At 40.8% G+C, this 24,003-nt stretch overlaps 1 protein-coding gene across 1 annotated transcript; it reads left to right on the top strand.

The window, feature by feature from the left end:
• Positions 1-494: 494 nt before the first annotated feature.
• On the top strand, positions 495-23,300 carry LOC117439210 (high affinity choline transporter 1-like). Its single transcript, XM_034075010.2, has 12 exons — positions 495-569; positions 651-759; positions 953-1,051; positions 5,900-6,005; positions 11,363-11,555; positions 13,315-13,428; positions 13,543-13,698; positions 15,896-16,044; positions 17,185-17,328; positions 19,235-19,388; positions 20,005-20,222; positions 20,968-23,300. Exons 5-12 carry the CDS (start codon positions 11,372-11,374, stop codon positions 21,463-21,465), a joined length of 1,617 nt encoding a protein of 538 aa, XP_033930901.1. The 5' UTR covers positions 495-569; positions 651-759; positions 953-1,051; positions 5,900-6,005; positions 11,363-11,371; the 3' UTR covers positions 21,466-23,300.
• The last annotated feature ends 703 nt before the right edge of the window (positions 23,301-24,003 follow it).

Here is a 24,003-nt window from a genome sequence, read left to right as displayed (position 1 = left end):
TCTGATTGTCTAATTGTGTTCACCTGTTGCCCTTGTGTTTCTACCTCCCCTGCCCAGCTGTTTCTTGTCCCGTGATTACCCCACTCTGTATGTAGTCTTGTCTTTCCCTGTGTTCCCCTGTCGGTTCATTGTTTTGTTTTTCCTGTCTCCCTCCATGTCAGTCACCGTCAGCTTTTTGGTATTGTATCCTCCTTGTGTTTCCTTTGTGTTTTATGCCATGTTTTTGCCATCAGCTTTTTAAATAAAGCTCACTTTTGTTTTCTAGACCAACTTACCTTTTTATCTAGTCCGCTTTTGGGTCCTACCTTTCCCAAACCGTAACAATATACTTTGAGTAATGTTACTTTACTGCTAAAAAATGAAACATTATCAGATGAGGACATCACCAAAGTGTGTGAGTCTGTCAGGGGATTTGATCTATTCTCTGCATGTCGTACACACTGCTCTGGTGTTAATGTAAAATGTAAGTCTCGCTCTTGTCATCGTTCAGGCTTTGCATTTTAACTCCTATGACTGGTTGCAGACTTGATGGGAACGACTTCCTGGCCTTCCTGACATCCAGGAAAAAGGTGAGATTCTAATCCATTTCAATGCCAAAAGCAAGTTATTGTTTTTAACTTTTTTATATGATTTTTTTTGGGGAATTCCAGTTTTATTGGACAGTAGAGATCTACTGGAAACAGTGGAGAGGGAGGAGATGATATGCAGCAAAAGGCCCAGCCAGATGGTTGCTGCTCCGTGTGGAACGTGTTCTATCAGGTAAAGCACTTACCCAGTTATGTATGGTATTGAGTTTGAATGTAGCCTTTGTAATGTAATTTCCAACAGTGCATTCTAAAGACTGAAAAAACAGGCTCGGGGTTTAACAGGTTAAAGCTTGACATGATTTGGTCTTTTACTTAAGAGGATGTTTGTCCTCCTGTGTTGTCTTGTTTCCTTATCTTTCTTCCAGGTGTAACTTCTACCAATGGTTGTACATGACCTAGACCTCCTCTACCTCTTTGCTGTCCTACTAGTCAACCCTTCAGATCAGAGCCTTTCCTAAATAGTGGTAAGTTGTTTTACAGTTCAGTGTACGTTAATTTAGCAACTTAATGCTTTACCGCTGTTGAATAAACCCTATATATATATATATATATATATATATATATATATATATATATCAGTGAAAGCACCACCTGCTGACCAATCGGAGCTCAGTGTGCGGAGGAAATACAGTTTAAACTGCCGTTGCAGGAAAGACGGCCGATCAAAATCACCGACTGTGTGAATGTGAAAATGAATAGAATATCACCTCAGATCTTCAGAGCAATCTGACTATTATAACTATTTTACTATTATGTTAAGAAAACTTAATTAAATATCTGCCACAACATAAGTAACCGGATCAAAGTAACATTACGTAGCCTACAGTCCGCGGCATTGTGAGTGCAGACATCGATATGTCCCATTATCATTCATATCACTTCATAATGTATCATATGTTTCCTTATCTGAGTCAGCTGAGCCGTATCTGGCCGTGCAACACTCACAGTGTCACATACTGTATGCAGAAGTATTATTTTAAGCAACACATAAGTTGACGAAACACTCGAGACAAATGTAATTAAAGTCAGATTGTGTTTTAGACGGGGCAGTGATATCATAAACCTGTTAATGTACGCATTCAAACACTTTTACCAGCTGTATTCACCTTGCAGGTGCAGCTATGTGGCTTTGATCCTGGATAAAGTGTTTAAGTCATGGATGTTTAAAGTTTAACTTCTTCATATGTCTAATATTATAGTTGACTTTTCATTCAGGAAGTATGACGCTGCGCTGTCAGTACGCTGCTCCATGTTTGTGATTGGTCGAATGCTCCAAATACCACCCCTCTCATCTGAACGCGCACCTAACTAGATAGGACACGGCTGGCTTGAGCGATCCACTTGATAACCAGCGTCGTAGGACCGTTTAGCGAGAGCGCGTATGTTTTGGATTAGGCCAACCGGCTAACTCAAACATATCCAGGTTATGTTGAACCGGCTTCGTCGTACAGGCCTCCAGTGTTTCCCCTAGGATGGAGTCATAGCATCGGTGCTAAGGCACGTGGGCCCAGCATAATGTGAGTGCGGAGCGCGTGGAAGTGCGCCCCGACAATTTGTTTCTATGTGTCTGCCAGCACAAGAAAGGCTCTTGAGGCGTAGTACCAGGGCCGGTTCTAGACAATTTGCTGCCCGAGGCGAGATTTTATATATAAAGAAAAAATGAAAAATCTCTACAAAAGACAAATACACTACAAAAACAGAAACTTAGTGACATAGGTATACGTCAAAATGGCTTCAAATGTATTCAGTATTGTATGAACATATTTTAATTGGGGGGTGGACGTCACATCCTCTAGGGGGTCCGGGGGTATGCTCCCCCGGGAAGATTTTTGTTGAACATTTTAAAGTAAAATGCTTCAATCTGGTGCACTTTGAGCACACAATTACTAGAGACCTGATCTAGGGGGTACAACTCTAAAACACCCATATGAAAAAGATCGGTTTACATTTTAATAATCAAATAAGTATATGAACATAACCAATAACCTACCATAGCCAATAACAAATACATTTTTGTTGTTCATTTATATCTTATTTATTTATCCATATTTTTGTATCTCTCCAACTTTAAACAATATTTTTGGTTTACTGTCCTATAGTATACATTGGAACGATTTCAAACCTGTTTTTATTTATCTTGTAATTATAAAGGAGTGCCTTGGAAATATGTGTTTACATAATTTGTGGTCAAACCGTTTGAGATTAACTATCGAAACACTCAGAGTCCTTTACCTCACTGAGCCTCTCAGTCTGACAGGAGAGCTCTCCTCCACCCTAGTTGTAGAAACATCTACTTCTTATATCCGTTAGCGCAGCTAGCACCAGATTCTAATAACAACAGCGCCGGTATCTCTCTCTCTCTCTCTCTCTCTCTCTCTCTCTCTCTCTCTCTCTCTCTCTCTCTCTCTCTCTCTCTCTCTCTCTCTCTCTCTCTCGCTCGCTCTCTCGCTCCCACGCTCGCACTTTAGCTGTGAACTGCAGACGCCTGATAAGCCAACATCCCCCACTTTCATCACTTACAGCGCCCATCGTACAGGGCAAATGAAAAGTGTAACCGGGGTGAAAAGGGTGTTACGTTTACTTAATTATGAATGTTGTTACATCAAGGCCGAAAATTAGTATGAGTGCCTACGGTCAAAAATGTTTTTTCCTCTCCCAGAGCTACCAGCGCAGCGCCTCCCAGATCTGGCGCCAAAAATCGGCCCTGCCAGTACATACAGTGGCAATGTCTCAAGATTTAGCAAAAATACACCTTTATTGAACATACAGTAACACAAATACTACAAATCCACATAACAAACAATCATAAATGAAAAAGGGTCGCCACTTATTATTATTTTTTGGGTACCTGGCTGGCGCCCCCTAGCAGCATATTTCAGCAGCCACTATTTGTATATAGGGGACACTGGGCCTCTGATCAAGAAGTTGTGAATCTTCAGGCAGAAAAGATTAAAACACCTTCCTGTTCCTGTACATGTAACCATGCCTGTACATGGTGTTCGTTTTAATGCGGCCAGTTTGTTGACGGCCTGTGTGTTGATGGGACTTCTCATGCTCCCTAAATGTCTCCCCTGCCTTTCGCCAGTTGTTAAACCCTGCTTTCACAAAACTCCCATCCCTGATCTTGTCTGCACTGACGAGCTTCTTTTCTATAGCAGAGCAACAGAAGAAGCACACTGCATTATCACTTTCTCTTATATAGTGAAGCTTGTTATAGACAGCTTACACTAAAATGCTAACTAAAAAATAGTAACTGAAAATAAAACTTTTGTATTGATTTGTTTAGTGAACTTTTTGGCGTTGCAGTTACAACTCTCCGCCAACAGATGGGGGTGCTGCAGCCCCCTCAGCCCCCCCTTCCCACGTCCCTGCCATTACTTTTATTTTAAATCAAATCCACCTGTTTTAGATTATATGTTGATGTATAGGTTGATTTGCAGGTTGGTTGTTATTTTGCATAATTATTGTATTGTTACTGTGTATTTTATTATATTAACTAGCTATTTATTGCTATTTATTAAATTAAAGTATAGTCTTTGTGCAGATTGGTCCGTTTCAGAATAATGTATTTGATATGTTTTATAATGATTGATCTTGAAAGTGTTCTCAAAGCTGGTGAAGGTGCAGCTAGTCTGAATGGCTTTGTAGACTGCAGGGTAGCTGGTGGATTTACTCCAGGTGGAACTAAAGTCTGATTAAACACTTGATTATATTTCACATCATTCATCCACATCTGTGAAGTAACTAAAGGTATTAAATACATTTAGTGGACTAGAAGTACAGTTACAACGCTCTGCAGAAACTGCCGTCAGGTGATTATTCTTTGTGGGTTTGTTGCCACGAACAAACCCCTTTTACATAAGCCATTTACGTCATTATTGATATGTTGATCTTATAATTTAGGCTTTTAAAGGTTATCATATTCAGTAGTGTTGCATTGAACGGTGGCTGACAGGGGCAAGCGCGTTACAACTTCCCAAAAAACTTAATTTAGGAGAAAACGATGCAACCAGGGGCCAACTTGGGGCCCCAAGCGACATTGTGAGATGAGGCCCTCCCCCAACCGACAGGAGTGAACAACTTTTTTGGAAACAAAGTAGGCTACTTTGCAAATATAATTCCTGTTTATTATTATTATCAACACAGTTACTTTTTTATACAGTGAGGTAAATGGTAAATGTGCATGTATGTCGTTCAGTTTACAGGTGAATACGTCTGCATTTCCTGCCAAATACTAGCCTCAAAAAGCCTCATAATCAATTAAATAATATAAATACTATGTTATTTTATTATAATATTGTAATATAGTCAAGACAAAACATGACAAAACTGATATTTCTTAAATCTGTATTCTAGTTCCCTCTGTCAGCAATGTATCAACAACCACACACACATTTTCCTCAGTATTTCTCTGTGTTGTGGTTGACATGATGATGACTGTTAGGAGTTAAGGGGAGAGGCTGAGCATCTGCATGAAATGTGCAAATTGACATAAAAATGAATAAAAGGGGGGAAAATGCCCCATGTTGTTTAGGCTGTAAACTTGAACTGTTATGTAAGCCAATAGACGGACCGTTTATCACTCTTCCTCCTGTACATTAGCAGATACAAGGCATCACATACTTGAATGAATAAAGAATGCTGGAAATAACTGCATCTCCATTAGCCTGATGCTCTGCAGAGACTGCCTTCTTCATGTCGTGAATTGCAGCAGATGTTTTAATATGGCAATTGGCAATTTGACTTATACAACTAACATTCGCAAGTTGTAGATTTGACTCATACAATAACCCACCTTCGAGTGATGCTCTAGTTTCTTCATGTTTTTTTTTTTTTCCTTCTTGCTTGCTCCGGACTGAAAGTGTCTTTTCACCGACATCTCTTCACCTGCATAGTGGCCGTATCAAAGTTGTGATTGGTCAGATGTCGATTCATTGCAACGGTGTCGGGTTACAGACGTGCTCCCCTTTGTCCTCGCGGGGGGTGCGCGGAGAACTGAGCACAGCAGCTGAGGACCTCTGGGCGAGGCCCCCTGCTCAAGGCGGGGCCCCATGCAGCCTGCGTGATTGGCCTGTAGGGAGGGGCGGCCCTGGATGCAAACAACTTCACCCCACATGTGCAACATTGACTAAAAGCGCTGCATAAACGAAACGCTACAAGTGTCAAATAGTGTATATTTATATAAGACATAACAACTCTTGTTATGATTATCCATTCCTTTGGATAGAACCTTTTATTATCACGCTCAGGTTTCAGTTGAATGTTTAACATAAAGGGTTAACTAACGTACATTTCTGCTGTTTTTTTATAAGTGATCACTCCGCTCCACTCCTTCACTCTGCTGAGCTGCATGTGGCTTTGAGGATCTTTACCGAAAACTGATTTTCTTCTTCTTACAACTTTCCAAAGGCTTTACAGGTAATTATGAATACACAATACTCAGTGTTGAGTATTATCAGAGAAAGTCCATATTGTCATTTTCTTTGGATTAGCAGGTAACAAGGTTTCTGTCCTTTTTCATTGTTCATTTACTGTGAAATAAGTATTTAATTTGAATGTGTATTGGAAATTATTGGGACCAATGCAGGTATACCAATTAGGGATGGGAACGATTAATAGAATGTTCGAAATTATTCAGGTTTTGAATTTTATTTTATTTTTTTTTGGGAGGGGTGCCTAAGTTGATTACATATTGTCAAATGGAATAATTCAATGTATACGACAGTGTCATAGCTAAGTGTGTTAGGTCTAAAGGTGTGTTTTGCTCCGCTCACCGGTCCCTCGCGTGTATGTTCAAATCCAGTGTTGGGAAAGTTCACTTTCTACATGAACTAGTTCAGTTCACAGTTCACACATTTTAAAATGAACTAGTTCAGTTCATAGTTCATAATTCAAAATGTTGAACTAAAGTTCATGGTTTCAAAAATGAACTAATTTATAGTTCATAGTTCTTTTTTCAATACGTTGCTGCGAGCTATTATTTGTCTCCTGTACGATGTTAATGGGCCATTTCAATGTTTACAATATCCTCAGAGGGCCGTACAAGTTATTGACCTCTGCTTAAAAAAACTAAAATCACAGCCCATTCATTTCATTCTGTGCAAAGAAAAAGCAACCTCTTAATCCAGATATCTCACCATGACTCGCGTATGCATGCACGTGCAGGGTGTGGCGTGACCACAAAAACAGAAAGATATGGACACAAGATGTGTGCAAATGTATTTAGTTTCCTATCCATGTGAACATGATTTAAGTGGGGGGGACCTAACCTCCTCTAGGGGGGTCCGGGGGGCATGCTCCCCTGCGAAGATGTGTTGCACTTTGAGAGCAACATTAGGAGATCTATGGACACATCTCTCAACACCCAAACACAACTGTAAGCAGATTTTCTTTTAATTTATGGATATTTGACAAATCACTCCCCTTTCAAACTGTATTCTTCTTTATTAATAACTGTCATATAGTATTTTATACCTGTTTACTTTATTCTCTTTATACTATAATGATCATATAAAGATGGGCCTTTACCTCACTGGTTGTAGACAAAGCTTCTTATATTCGTTAGCATAGCTAGCTAACCAGATGCTAATGATAACAACAAAGTTATTGACTGTATGACAGATGAGCAGATCGCCACTGGGCTTTCAACTAAAGACACAGACACGCAGAAACTGCGGCATGTGTATGGACTTATCGGTACTGCAATTTCTGAAGTGCTGGAGTGGCGTTCTGGTGCTCTCCGTCACTGCACCCCTGCTGTCAGTCGAGACATATACCACGTGATGACACGTTAGGCTCGTGTTGTGTTCAAGGACCCTGACCTTGGCCAGGAAAAACAGGCACTCGCTTGTTTAATTTTTTTGCGGTCTAGATTTCTTTCATTTTTTTATTTTTTGCGTGTGTTTATAAATTACCTCGAGGGCCGTACCAAATTGTCTCGCGGGCCGTATACGGCCGGAGGCCGGAGGTTTCCCACCCCTGCCGTAGAGTCTCACTCTGAGCGAGTGCTGCTGCAGAGCTCTGCTCTCGGCTTCGTCCATACTAATTCATTCATTCATTCAATGCTCGCCGGTTCCGCGGTTCCACATTGTTTGTTGTGAGGAGTCTGATATATTTAGTATATTTATATTTTAGTGCGACAGCCAGGGGTGACAGGCGCGTACGCGTCACAGGCAGCTTGCTGTTGCCAGATTGGGTGGTTTTCCGCATTATTCTGAAGCCTGTTTACGGTGTGTTTTAACTGGGTTTTCGGCTGAAAGGCATATGAAATCTGGCACACTTTTGAACGCCGTTATAATACAGTGCTGAGAATGAACGCACTTTTGAACGCCGTTATACAGCGCTGAGAATGAACGCGTTCTCAATTACGTTCATCTAGCGGAAATACAGTACGTTCAGTTCACGTTCGCCCAAAATATGAACGCGTTCATGAACGATCGTTCATTGAACGCGTTCAGGTACATCACTGTTCAAATCCATTAGATCTAGCTAGTTCGAGCTAATGATATGTCCGACCGGACTTTCTGTGTCCCACTTCGGTACCGGGCCGGCCCATCGGGAACACTTCCGGTATTCCCCCCATCCCTACACGCAGATCACGCAGACTCAAACCTCATCTTATGCCCACATTCCAGCTGAGAGGGTCTTCTCTACAGCTGGCCTGATTGTGAATCGCCTCCGCACCCGCCTCTCCCCTGAGTAGTACTGCGGTCAAGCCAGCCTCCACTTGGGAAAACACAGTCAAGCCAGCCCGCACGTGATATTGGGGTGCGCGAATATTAGAAGCATTACGGTAAAATCCCAGCGTTTACTCGGTCAATAACAAAAGCACCTATAAAAACAAACCAAACATATTAAATTAAGAAATATGTACTATATAATGTGATCAATAATTATTTAAAACAAACTACGTATAACTACCACGAGTAAATGTAAAATGTAAGGAGTTTCAAAATAAAAGTCCTTTGAAATCTCATATTGAAATCTCATATATGAGCTATCAGCCCTGTGTTTAGATAAGAATAAAACGAAATCTCTCCCTGATGCAAGACTCATCTCACTGCAGGGTGATAGGACACCCCATCTACTCACCCAGAAAAAATCAGGACATTCTGATGTGGAGTTTCAAAATAAAAGACCTTTGAAATCCCATATATGAGCTATCAGCCCTGTGTTTAGATAAGAATAAAACGAAATCTCTCCCTGATGCAAGACTCATCTCACTGCAGGGTGATAGAAGGACACCCCATCTACTCACCCAGAAGAAATCAGGACATTCTGATGTGGAGTTTCAAAATAAAAGACCTTTGAAATCCCATATATGAGCTATCAGCCCTGTGTTTAGATAAGAATAAAACGAAATTTCTCCCTGATGCAAGACTCATCTCACTGCAGGGTGATAGAAGGACACCCCATCTACTCACCCAGAAAAAATCAGGACATTCTGATGTGGAGTTTCAAAATAAAATGGTAAGGTAGGACCCAAACACAGTGTTAAAACAAGGGAGGCAGATATTGAGGACAAAAAAAAAAAAAAAAAAAAGGAGCAGGCGAGGTAAAAGTGAAATCAAATTTTAGACAGAAATGCACTATTATAGTCCTTATAGTTTACTTGTGGTATTTGCTAAAGTGTATATTCTGATTTATTAGTTTTGAATATTATTATTTTGTAATGGATGGTTTTCAAGGTGTACAATTTATGTTACATTTTTCTCGATTGCTAACACATATCTTTTTTTAAATTGCTCACTTTCTCAGAACACTAAACACAATTCACAAAACCACACACCTAAAGTGCAAAACACCTAATTTCTCCTGTGAAGAACTGCACTCAAAACTACTTAAACACTTACCAAATGCAAACTTTAGCACCACATATTCATTCACACTTCATTCATAATACTAGATTGTTTGACCACATATTTTATGGGCTATGCTCTGTACATAGAGGAATGTCCTGATTTTTTCTGGGTGAGTAGATGGGCTGTCCTTCTATCACCCTGCAGTGAGATGAGTCTTGCATCAGGGAGAGATTTCGTTTTATTCTTATCTAAACACAGGGCTGATAGCTCATATATGGGATTTCAAAGGTCTTTTTTTTTTTAAACTCCACATCAGAATGTCCTGATTCTTTCTGGGTGAGTAGATGGGCTGTCCTTCTATCACCCTGCAGTGAGATGAGTCTTGCATCAGGGAGAGATTTCGTTTTATTCTTATCTAAACACAGGGCTGATAGCTCATATATGAGATTTCAAAGGTCTTTTATTTTGAAACTCCACATCAGAATGTCCTGATTTTTTCTGGGTGAGTAGATGGGGTGTCCTTCTATCACCCTGCAGTGAGATGAGTCTTGCATCAGGGAGAGATTTCGTTTTATTCTTATCTAAACACAGGGCTGATAGCTCATATATGAGATTTCAATATGAGATTTCAAAGGACTTTTATTTTGAAACTCCTTACATTTTACATTTACTCGTGGTAGTTATACGTAGTTTGTTTTAAATAATTATTGATCACATTATATAGTACATATTTCTTAATTTAATATATTTGGTTTGTTTTATAGGTGCTTTTGTTATTGACCGAGTAAGCGCTGGGATTTTACCGTAATGCTTCTAATATTCGCGCACCCCAATATCACGTGCGGGCTGGCTTGACTGTGTTTTCCCAAGTGGAGGCTGGCTTGACCGCAGTTGAGTAGTCATGCTGATATTCTTAAAGAAGAATGAGTAATGAATAGCTGCATTCTGTGCACAGGCCCTGTTACAGGTTGTTGATCTCTGTTGTCACGGGTTAGGTTACCCTGACCCGTTATGTTGTTCGTGTCTGATCCCTCTTTCATTTAAAAACCAAGTTATGTTTTAAGCATGAAAGCTGTAGGCGTATAGCTGTCAACTGTTCAAACTGTGATCACCAGTTCAATACATTTGACAAATTCGACTTGGTTTCTATACTTATTTGAACATGTATTTATATTTTTGTAAAAATAATTCCCAATTTTTTTAGTTTTTTATAGGATATGTACATTTTTTTGGGGGTCGAATATTCGAATATACATTTGCTTTCAAATTCCCATCCCTAATACCAATAAGTCCAAGGAGAAGAAATGCAAATGAACATTCAACAGCTGTGTTTTTAGTTTTGGAGATATACTTCAAACTGATCAGAAAATCTACTCTATATTTACTGCTGTAAATCTCCAAAGACTCAACAAGAATTGAATAACTTATAGGAGGGTTAAAACGTTTCCCCCATGTTTTTACATTACATATTTTCAGTAAAAAGCACAACGAAACAACTGAAAATAGAAACCTGGCATGATACCAAGCTGTCTGAAATAACTGCTGTTTATCTGGTGGCGTGTGAAGGAGACTAACGGAACAAACCCATTTTCAGTACAGTTTAATAATTTATAAAATGTGTAACTTTGTGTCCAATAGTTAAAGATGAGTCCTTTTTATTCAAAATAAAACCTCCATAGAGTAGTTGTACATTTTCAGAAAGCTAAGGATAAGGTTTGATTTTCTAAATAAAAGTCCCAGAAGGTTTCTATATCCTAAAACGAAGAAGGAAGTATTTATCTACTCATGCACAATACAATGTGTGGCCTATTTACCTCAACAATACAGCAACAGCTAATACTGCCAATACTTAGATAGCACTGTTATTGTCATACAGTCATAATCACTTGGTAGGTCATTTTCTAGTGTAACAGTTCTAAAAACTCTCATGGTCCTGCCAGGTTTCCCCAAATCCTGACAGTCCTTTCCCCACAGTCACTGAGGATGGCGGTAAACTGGCCAGGACTCGTGTCCATAGGAGTGTTTTACATCGTCGTACTGGGCACAGGCATCTGGGCGTCCAGGAAGTCCAAACGCGAGGAGAAGAAATGCTCCGGGAACCGCAGTGAAGTTGCAATGGTTGGAGGGAGAAACCTAAATATCTGTGTCAGCATCTTCACAATGACAGGTACAAATAACCAGCTATAATTAGTGGTGTAATGTCACCATGTACATACTCAAGTAATGTAAAAAAACACACCACACTACTTCACTTAAAGGGTCACCTATTATGCTAAATCCACTTCTTCATGTCTTTTATACATCAACATGTGTCCCCTCTTCTTCATGTCTCTTCTACATCAACATGTGTCCCCTCTTCTTCATGTCTCTTCTACATCAACATGTGTCCCCTCTTCTTCACGTCTCTTCCACATCAACATGTGTCCCCTCTTCTTCATGTCTCTTCTACATCAACATGTGTCCCCTCTTCTTCATGTCTCTTCTACATCAACATGTGTCCCCTCTTCTTCACGTCTCTTCCACATCAACATGTGTCCCCTCTTCTTCATGTCTCTTCTACATCAACATGTGTCCCCTCTGTGGAAAGAGACTCTGAAAGTTTCAGGAACAAAGATTCTCTCTCGTTTTGATCCATTTCTATAAAAACCTGTCTGAAAATAAGCTGATCAGATTTTGGCCACTTTATGATGTCATAATGTTTTTTGTGGCTTGTGTAACCATTAGCCAATCAGCAACCAAGGTACCCCCCCCCCCCCCCCCTTATCACCTGAATCTCCTCTAGAGCACCATTGAGTTCTTTGTAACCAAATCTCTCTCAGAGGGGCGTGGGGAGGGGCTCCTTATCTTCATCTAAAGTAACAGACAGAGAATCAGCACTTTGGAAACAGGGCTGAAACAGAGGGGATTATGGGTAATGCTGCAATGATCAGAGACATGTTTTGTATATATCTGAGACCTGTTGGGGAATAATTTGCTTAGGTATTCAACCTTCGACCCAGTTAATCGTTTTCTCTCTTTACTGTCTCCTTTCCCATGGCATAGGTCTACGGCCTTGAGTATTGCTGCTATCTCTCTTAAGGAGGAGCAGCTTGGGCGCATTGTTGTTGCCAGTCTGTGACCGAGCACGAGCCGCCATGAGGTAGTTTACTGTTCAGGGACGTAGGTTCCCTGGCGCACATTATTTCCTATGGACGAGAGCTCTAGTTAGATTCAGGGTCCATAATGTTTAGTCTCACTGATGAAGAATGTTGATTATTACACTCTGAACTAATTAAAACCTCGAGCTGCAGAAGAGTTCTTCAGAATTGGTTTGGTCTTGTCAATTCTCCGGCCGTAACTCCAAATAAACCGTCAGTGTTTGCCATCAAAGCTCCAGCTCAGTCCTGTGTCCAATTGCTTCAGAAGTTTCCCCCACAAGACCCATCATATAGTGATGAAACACAGTGTAATAGGGGACCTTTAATGTATTTAACATATTTAGTTACTTTGCAGATTTATGGTTTTAAGTTTTTCAACACACATATTATAAGTTAAGCTACCTAGTGTATACAGTCATTCAATTAAAACCAAACTTAACTAAGTGCAACACTGAAGTGATAAACACATTAATGCAACACACTTTGTTATACAATCATTTACTTTTGATACGTAAAGTATATTTCAATGCTAAGTACAATTTTGAATGGAGAACTTTTACTTGTAACTGGGTTAGGGTTAGTATTTAAAAAATGTAGTATTAATACTTTTACTTAATAATCTGAGTACTTCCTCCACCACTGTCTATAATCATCATAGATTAGCATATTCACTGAGCACAGCTTTAAATGTTCGTAATGGTTAATCCTTCAGGGACATGTATTATCAAATCAGTGGATTAAATTACTTTTGACTTAATTGGTTTTGTAATTATTCCTGATGTTTTGCAGCCACTTGGGTGGGAGGTGGCTATATTCTGGGGAGTGCTGAAATGGTCTACGATCCAACGAAGGGCTTAGTGTGGGCCATCGCACCCTTGGCTTTCTCCATGAGTCTAATTATAGGTGAGTGAGGTCCAATATTTCCTTAAAAAAACATAAAATTATTGACAAAAATAGAAGGATTTTATAATTAAAACACAGATTTCATTCATAACGTTTCCCTTTGTGTGACTCCAGGTGGGCTCTTCTTTGTCAAACCTATGCGGTCGAAGAACTACGTGACCCTCATGGATCCATTTCAGGAGAAATACGGCAACAAAGTGTCCGCTGTGCTCTTCATTCCCGCTCTCATTGGGGACATCCTGTGGATTGCATGTATTCTGGGTGCACTGGGTAAGACCGAAACGAGTTTCTTGCAACATCAGTCAGTACAATCTCAATCTTGGAGAGATCTTAAGATGAAGATAAGGTTAGAGGAACTTTATTGATCACAAATTGGGAAATGTTTGCGTTGCAGTAGCATAAAAAAGAAGAAAACAAAACATGGCATTGCACATAAGTAGAAATTAAAGTATACTAGAATTTAAACATCTCAAAATATAATTAAAACAGCATCTTGAGAGTATGATGTACTTGTATCTGTGCCATGTTATCCTCTTGGTACACATTGTTAGCTAACATTTACTTTAGGGTTAGGGTCATTCGTTTTGCACTTATTTGGCAGCAAAAGCATCGCTGCTCTTTCCAGTTCTTATTTCATTTTAAAATGACCATTATTGGCTTTTAGTATCAAACTTTTGTTCGTGGGAAGAAAGGATGATTTACTCTCCTGATCCTGTAAGAGGACTAGACATTAATCTTGGATGGGGTGGAGAAAAGGGGGAGAGGCCTGGGCTGGGAGGGGGCGGGGGGCTAGACAGTCTCACGCATAGCTTCAAAGAGACACCTAGATTAACATCAAAGGCTTATAACACACCAGTGTGAAATCACACCTGCCTGTTATAACACCTCACATCAAAGGGCAAACATCAAAGGCTAATTAGATTAGACAACTCTGAGGGGACAGGGGCCAGACAGCATAACTTCAAAGAGACTGCCTTAATCAACACCTAGATTAACATCAGAGGCTTATATCACACCTACCTGTTATAACACCTCACATCAAAGGATTAGACTACAAAGGCACTACACAGGGGGGCATTTCACACCTACCTGTTATAACACCCATCAAAGGATCTCGAACAAAGGGAGGCGGGACTTAGGTCATTAACATAATTGTACCCACTCACATCAAAGGATCCCGAACAATGGGAGGCGGGACTTAGCTCATTTGCATAATTGGGGCCGTGTCACCTGTCACTTTTCATGCATACTAATGTGATTGAAACAGCATGATTATAACTAACTCCATCCCCTCGCTTCTCACCTCACAGAGAGTGTCTTAATCAACATATAGATTAACATCCCAGGCTTATCTCAAACCCTCACACCAGAGGCCAACTCCAAATGTGTGTGTGTGTGTGTGTGTGTGTGTGTGTGTGTGTGTGTGTGTGTGTGTGTGTGTGTGTGTGTGTGTGTGTGTGTGTGTGTGTGTGTGTGTGTGTGTGTGTGTAACCTACCTGTTATAACACCCATCAAAGGATCTCGAACAATGGGAGGCGGGACTTAGCTCATTAACATAATTGTACCCAATCACATCAAAGGATCTCGAACAATGGGAGGTGGGACTTAGCTCATTTCAGTATCAGTATATCTACTCAAGTCTGCAGACAGACGGCAGGCGAAACACCTTTTAAAATGCTTGTTTTCTGAATGGAGATTGGGTCGACCAGGCTAAGCTAACGTTGTATATGCTCACTCCACACTCACAACAACGGCCTACAGACATAAATAAACCAGCGACTGTATTCGCCATGACACAGACAGTCTGGGGTTTGTTGTTGTTTAACTTTTGTACAGTTTCTGAACAGATATGAGGAGCTGTGATCTCTGTGTGCTAACTGCTAACAGCTAATGGCTGATGTCTTCTGGTTGAACGTCAGTGACGGCAGGCTGAGATCCTCACCGCTGATTGGCTTCCGCGAGAACGCGTCACGTGAATTTGACGCCCGAGTTGAAAAAATTGAACTCTCGCGTTTGACGCGGCCCGCTTCAATCGCCTCAATCGCGTGATTCACGCCGCGTCCACCGCTTCATGCGTGCCGTCGGAGCGAATTCGCGTCTGATCGTGTCTCTGCATTGACTTTACATGTAATCGCGCCGCCCCCAAACGTCGCATCGCGTCCGGTGTGAACGTAGTATAAGGGATTTTTTTCGGCCATCTTGGACGCCATCTTGAAAATTAGACCTTGGTAGTGGACAGATTCTGGGAGACTTTTAGTATGTTATTAAGTACACCTGATTCTAAAATAATCCATTGAAAAACCTTTTGTGCAGCTGACTAATATCTTGAGACCTATAATATTTTGATGAAAAAGATTATAATAGGGGCCCTTTAAGGCCATGTCCCCTAATGATTATCTATATAACTGTACTCATGTTAGTTTGTTGTTTGTGCCTGCCTCACTCTGAATGTATGTTTGTGTTGCAGGAGGGACGGTGAGCGTGGTGATGGATATCCACTCCTGGCTGGCTGTGATTATCTCTGCTGCTGTGGCCGTACTCTACACTCTGATGGGAGGACTCTACTCCGTGGCCTACACTGATGTCATCCAGCTTTCCTTCATGATCGTCGGCTTGGTACAAACATTACATTTTTACCGCAGTATAGGCGGCCCAATGTTGGTCCCCAGAGGACGATTCATACTAACTTAGCTAGGCTTACACTTTTTCCTCAAGCTCCTCCATCAGGTCAATATCTGAGGTGATAGGTCTTGCAAAATGTTGAATTTCCTGCCATAGAATTTGGTGTTAATTTGTCCTCTGTTTAAAGCTAATATGAAATTGTAAGCATTTAAATACAATTAACTAAATTGGGAAACTTTAAAGCTGCTAAACATCAGCATGTAAGCGTGTCAAAGTACAATGGGATAACTTTGCCAGACTTAGTGTACTGATCAGTCTGATTAGACATTAAGCAGAGCAATTAACTAAAACTGAAATTGCACTGCTAACCTGAACAATATTAAGGGTAAATTGGACAGGTAGGACCCAATTGCAGGACAGACAATGGCTTGAACTGGAAATACTTTTATTACAAGAACTCACTCCCCTGTAAACTAACAAACGTCTCTCCCTTGGGAAAGACTCAAGAATCCCACCACCGCCAACAGAAAACCAGAACTTAAATACATGCAGAATCAGTAATCAGACAGGAGGGAAAACACACAGACAGGAAGCAGACACAGACAAAAGACAGGGGGTGAACACCTTTCAAAACAAAACAGGAAAACAGGCAGATCGTGACATAAATATTCTGGTTTTTTTCTTTGGCTATATCTGTAACAGAGAATAATTTCCAATGCCATTTGTTTCCAATATCCAACACAGAGGCAATTCAAAGTGCTTTACATCAAAATTAACACATAATACATAGTAGTAATAGACAAAAGAAAGGAACACAATGGAATAACAGATTCAGAAAAACATGCATAAAAGAGACACAGAATAGTTTAACAACAACATTGTAAAAACAGTAGGTGCTAAAACAAGTTAAAAGACTTCTGGGTAAGCAGCTGAAAAAGGAAATGTTTTTGGTCTCGATTTAAAAGAACTCTAGCGTTGGTGAAGACCTCAGGGTCTCTGGGAGTTTGTTGCATTTGTGGGGAGCATAAAAACTAAAAGCAGCTTCGGCGTGTTTGGTTCTGAGCCCCCGATGATCTCAGAGCTCTGGTGTAAGTATGATTTGCCGAACTGATAGTGTCTCCCTCATTTTTATAGTGGCTCTGTGTGCCTTTTATCCTGGCTAGCCCCTCCTCTGCTAACTTCACCGTGGCTGCAGTCACTAAGCTGCACCAGGAGCCATGGATCGGCCGGCTGGAGCTGGAGGATGCAGGTCGCTGGGTGGAGGACATACTGCTGCTGGTACAGACACCTAAAACAACCATCAAGACTAGAAATGCATTTCACCTAAAATCTCTTATGTAGTGAATATGCAGTATTAATTAAGACTGGAGTTCCTTTATTGGTCCCACATCAAAAGTGGCACAGCAGGTAAGAAAAGCATAAGTAACCCACTGCTCCTAACACTAGGATGGGTCAGATGCAGAGAAACCGTTTTGTTACTAGTATCCGTAAAAAAAAAAGGACACCCGACAGGCTGATCAGCATGAAGGGTGTTCTTTTACCCATAATGACCAAGTAGCTGCACATTATCCTGCTTGAATTAGAAAATGTTTTTATCGTTTTAAAAAATAGTTTTATTGATTTAAAATGACATGTATCTGCTAAGAAAAATAGTCCGTTGTTACCGTTTGAACTACGTAGCAACGGCAGGAACTGCTTCGATAGCATTTTGCTTTTTGATTACAGATTTGAAAACATCGTTGCTTGCTTTAAAAGTAGCACAATTCATTATGTCAAACCTTGGGAAGTATCTAGATATCCCTGCCCTGATGCCAAAGTAACTGCACACTGAATATGTTTTGCCGTTAAAGTAAAAAGGGCCGCAGCTCCGTGTTGAGGGTTTCTGCCCCGTTACTTCTCCACTGTTGTCTTGTCCCTGTTGTCTTTTTATTTTCTTCGCTGGGGACTCATCAGCCACTAACCATTCATCCAAATTGAAAAAAAAAAGTTGGGGGTGCTGTGGGGTAGCTTGACGTTTCATAGAGGGTGCTCAAACATTTAAGGTTTCCCATTAATGTACCGGGCGCTACAGTGGCATTTTCTACTGCAACAATCCCCACGCACATACACAGTGTGACAGTTACAATGAAGGCTCGATAATCAGCTCACGGCATATAGGTGAAAGCAGGGGTAAAGTGCTATTTTTATAGGTGGTGTGTGGACCTCGCATAGGGGGGTCCGGGGGCATGCTCCCCCGGGAAGATTTATTTTTAAATATTGAAGTTAAAAGCATCAATCTGGTGCACTTTGAGAGCAACATGAAGAGATCTATGGATACATCTCTCAACACAGAACTGTAAACAGATTTACTTTTTCTTTATGGATATTTTACAAATCACCCTTTTAAACTTTATTCTTGTTTTACTGTCATATAGTATTTCATACCTGTTTTTCATTTATTCTCTTATTTTTTTATAACTATAATGATCATATAAACGTGTGCCTCGGAAATAATTAATGGTGACCAAAACGTTTGAGACCCACTGAGATAACACTGAGAGTCCTTTAGCTCACTGAGTCTCTCAGTCTGACAGGAGAGGACTCTCCTCCATCTTGTTGTTGAAAAAACTCCTTATATCCGTTAGCGTAGCTCGCTAGCACCAGAAGCTAACAACAACGATCTCCGGTACCGGTGCGCTCTCTCTCTCTCGCACACAAAATGGCTCGTTCCACACACACACACACACACACACACACACACACACACACACACACACACACACACACACACACACACACACACACACACACACACACACACACACACACACACACACACGCTTTAATGAAACACAGAGACCCAGACTATGATTTTTCTTTTTTTTTAACAATTTTTCCTCCTGGTCTCTCGCGCCCCCCTGGCATGCCTCTGTGCCCCCCACTTTGAGAACCACTGAACTAAGCCATGTAGTAAAAAGACATCAATTACATAAATAACATAAAGTATTGAGACCATATACAAATGTTGGGAAATTTATAAAAAAAAGGAATATTTTACATAAAAATAAATTATTGCACCATACAATTGCAACAAGCCACATTATCTAAGTGTTTCACGTACAACCAGTTAAACATGTATTATATATATATTATATACGTCGAAAGAACAGTGGTTAACAGCATTAACTTGGTTTTCTATCCAAAGGCCATCGGAGGCATCTGCTACCAGGCTTTCTACCAGAGGGTTCTGTCCACAGCCACTGATGCCCATGCGAAGATCACCTGCTACGCTGCTGCTGCATTTTGCCCAATTCTTGGCATCCCTTCAATCCTCATAGGAGCAGTGGCTGCATCTACCGGTACCCACATTTAACCTTTCTCCTTTTCTATTCGCTATATCACATCATATAAAACCTTGCTACCAGCAGGGGAAGAAGAAGTCTAATACGCAAAAAGACTGCAAAAGGTCAGAGGAAGGTTAGGGTTGAATTAAAAAGTGGCGACAGATAACCCACAAGTACCGTGGCATCAAATGGAAATACTTGCAAGGGTGGTTCTAGGGTTTATTACGATGTATTGGAACTAAATCAAATCAGAGACCTGGATGTACAGTGGAGATTAAACTGTTCATTACCTTAATACTGAAAATACTATTTAGTTTTTTTTTATTAAATCGTCACTTAAAGTTACTAAAACAAATACTCCAAGTGAAAAAAACTACTGAAACAAAGAACTGTAACTTAAATGTACTAAAACAAATACCAAGTACTGTATGTTGTGTTTATTTTACACAATTACTTTACACTGTCTTTGTCTTTTTTAATCCGCTTTTATTGTGTGAAGGAACTGGCCTCAGCCTGGCGCCCCCAGTGAAATTGGTCAAGAACCGCCACTGAATACTTGAGTAAATGTACTTCCCACCTCTGCTTGCAACTCATGTTTCTGTTGTGATCACATGTGTCTAATGTCTGGCAGACTGGAACCAGACCAGCTACGGTTCCCCCAGCCCGTATGAAGAGGGCAAAGCTGGCATGATCCTCCCCATCGCCCTCCAGCATCTCTGCCCTTTCTACGTCTCTCTGCTCGGTATAGGAGCTCTGGCTGCTGCCGTGATGTCGTCCGTCGACTCGGCTCTTCTTTCTGCCGCCTCCCAACTGGGCCGAAACATCTTCAAGAACATCATCTACAGAGGGGTAACTTTTTATATGATATGGCCTACTGTGGCATCTTTAAGTCACTGAATCGAAATGAAAGACTTAGAGTTTAAGCCATGCTCTGTGAGGGTGTATCTGCACCGCAAGGCTTTGAGCATAATTATAAATGGATGCTGACACGCTAACAAGGCAAACATTCTGTAAAGCACGTATTATGTATACCATGTGACCCCCTTGGTACAGAATGTTAGCTAACATATGCTAACACTAAATGCAGCTAGGCTTTATGGAAAGGTCATTCGATTTGCAGACAAATGGCTGAACATTACATTTCCGTTGAGTTCTTTGTTTGTCTTTATGATTGTATTACTATGTATTCTTTAATGAGACATTCTTGTAGCCTATTGCTATGCTGATAGCTTAGTTAGTCCTGAAGAGAAATATCACTTTATGTGACGCTCCGTTATTTAAAAAGGACCCCAAAGCAGTGACTGATTTAGGTCAGGTTTTCAAGGTGTTTAATAATAAAAAATGCAAACAAAAAGGCAGGCAGCGATGGCTACGAAGCTAGCTGGTTAGCAGAGAGTTGTCCAAGGGAAAAACACTGGAGAGAATCAAGGCTCCGGGCTCCAGAAACACTCAAAAATATAGTAAAAAAATTGCAGTATTTACATTGAATATGCATGGTTATAATCCTAGAAATATAAATGAATAAAATAGTACCTACTATATTCTACTATAGAATAGTATCCAATGTCCCAAAACATGATCTCCTCTATTTCAGGCGTCAGAGAAACTGATTCTCATGGTGGTGAAAGTGTCGGTGGTGCTGTGTGGGACAGCTGGAGCCGGCCTGGCCATGACGACCTCGTCCGTCCACTTGTTCTGGATCATCAGCTCAGACGTGATGTACTGTATGATGGCTCCTCAGGTGATTTGCATCTTCTACCTGTCTCGCTGGGTGAATTACTTAGGGGCCTGCTTTGGTTTCGTGCTGGCTCTCCTGCTGAGGGTTCTGGTTGGAGAACCTGTGATCGGCCTTCCTGACCTGATGCCTCTGCCCTGGGACAAGATCCAGGACGATGGTACCCGATACCGTTTGTTCCCTTTTCGAACCGCAATCCTGCTCATCACCCTGGGGACTATTGTCCTCGTGTCACGCCTCGCTGAGTGCCTGTTTGAGAAGGGGAAGCTGGGAAGTGAGGATGAAACAGGCGCTACATGTCAGGAGATGAAACCGATGAATAAAGAACAGACGAACAGACTTTTTGCAACTAAATAGCTCAAAAACAGAAGCTATTTTGGTTGGCACACCAAACCAGGTCCAGTCATCCCTCATAACCCACATTACCTTTTCTGGACAAAACATACCCCTCTCCACAGCAGTTACCAACCTGGGTGCAAGATTTGACAGACATCTAACCTTTGACACCCACATCAAACACCTGTGCAAAACCTCCTTCTACCACCTCAGGAACATTGCACAACTCCGTGCCACACTCTCCCTGTCAGATGCTGAACAACTGGTCCATGCCTTCATCTCCTCAAGCCTCGATTACTGCAACGCTCTCCTCATCGGGACTCAGCCTTCAGAAGCTCCAATATGTACAGAACAGTGCCGCGAGGATCCTGATGAGGGTGAGAAAATACCTGCCTCGTTATAAGTTATAAGTTAGCAAAATCTATCAAAAGTATGTAAATGATGCTTGATACTTGAATCTGCTTTAAGGACTTTTAAAATCTGTCCAGGGACTCTTGGCTAACTCTGGCACGTTTACAGAAATGTTCATTAATGTGCACTGTCCCTGTTAAATAAATAAATAAATAGATAAATAAATAAGGAAAATAAACAGCCTACATCCAAGCTCTCCAGAGAGTTTCATTTAATTTGTTAGCAACTCATCCCTTAGTGGATTTAATTTCGGGCCGCAGGATAATTTCTAATCACTATTAGATCTGGCCCGCCGGTGTATTGCACGCACACCTTCACTCCATCCTGAGGGTCTCCTCCGCTCAGAGCCTGAGCCCAAACATTGATGACCTTGCACCCGAGATGAGACGCCAAGTATCTGAGCTAGCATCACAGAGCAGCACACTGACTTCAATGGATGCTTCCTTCTGCACTTTCTCTCTCACGACAACAGGGCATGTTTGGTTTCTCTTTGAGGGGAATAGTTTTGTTGAAGCTGTTGTTGGCCTGTGGGGAAATGTAATCATAAGAAATGACTCTGAAAAATCTGCAGATAGAGCCATGAGAAATGAATGCAACTGATTATTTAATGTTTAATGTTGTTTTTATAGGCAATAATTGAAGCTTTGTTAGTTCCAGGTTTAATATGTGCTATAAGTTCATTTCAATACGTGTTGCTATAAACATTGAACCAGTCCGGCCCTCGACTAGTACCCGTTTTTTAATTTTGACCCACTGTGTATTTGAGTTTGACCCCCCTGCCTTAGGAAATAGGAAGGGTATATTTCTAGTTATTGGGCTTTTTTCTTATCGATATGTAATTGACTGCATTTATTGCAAATTGGGCTTATTAACACATGAACACTACTGTGTAATTTATGTTTACAGATATATTTAATAAGTGAAATTCAAGAAAAGCTCAAGTTTAATTTGTGGGCCGTATTCCATTATACTTTTTGAATGTCCGCATTTGGCCCCCGGGCCGTAGTTTGGACACCCCTGATATATCTGGGGATGTGTGTGGTTCATTTCTTCTTATGACTTTTCTTCCTTTGTGCTTTAATCAAAACAGAACAAAAAGTGGGAGTGGGATCATGGGAATTTGTATCTTTCCAAGCATTCCTGCCATTTGAGTTTCTTACAATCAGTGTCCTTTATTCTCCTCAAAAAGAAACCAACCTGTTTTAAACTGTTGAAAACTCAGAATAAAGCTATTTCCTGTTTATAATCAGGCTACTGTATGAAAGGCAGGTTTTTTATCCTAAATATCTTTGTTTCTTCTTTTCTAAGCTCACATTGTTCTGCTGTCTCTTTATTGTGTATGTGTATACATTTAAAAATGAATTGTTGCTATACAGTCAACCATCCGTTATGACAAACTGAATACAGATATTTAATTGTGGTATTGGTGTGAGGAAAGTCTGACATTAAAGGGGACCTATCATGCAAAATGCACTTGTTGATGTCTTTTATACATACATATGTGTCCCCGGTGTGTCGGGGGAATTCACGCAGCGTCAGAAAATAAAACAGTTAGAAAAAAAAACTCGACACCAGGTTGAGAATCAATTATCAGGTACTAATTTATTCTTGCAAGAAGGAGCAGAGTTAAATCACATACAAAGGATATGGTTTAGCTCACACACATGGGGTATGTTGCTCAACGGAGCAGGAAAAAACATCAGGCTTATAAAGTCCAAAATACAGGAGATAACAACAAAGTCGTAAATCGAGGTGGCGCTAATATCAGCCGCGGGTGTCGGAAAAGCGTCGGGTCATCTAGGAGGTCTTCTGGGCTTCCTTCACGCCTCATAGAAATGAGATATGTAGGAGACAACAAGTTTGTGTCTCCTCATAAAGATCAACAACCTGAAATGCCCTGCCTCCTCCTATCATAAAGAGGCAGCTGCACGGTCGTACACGGTTCAGAATCACACATGATATCAGTGCATTAAAACAAACTCAAAGAGGAGACAACAGTATTTTTCTCCAACAAAAACCCTCTCTTTCCCTCCGTACCCAAATCTCTAAAAACGGGGTACAACGGAGCTGATCCAGATTTGCCTCCGTTATTACGTCATATCTGAAATGTGGACCCACGGCCCAATCAGAAACGTCGCTATCAGAAAC

Source organism: Pseudochaenichthys georgianus, chromosome 23 (assembly GCF_902827115.2).
Source record: "Pseudochaenichthys georgianus chromosome 23, fPseGeo1.2, whole genome shotgun sequence".
NCBI classification, from domain to species: domain Eukaryota; kingdom Metazoa; phylum Chordata; class Actinopteri; order Perciformes; family Channichthyidae; genus Pseudochaenichthys; species Pseudochaenichthys georgianus.
This window is presented reverse-complemented; position numbering and strand designations above follow the sequence as displayed.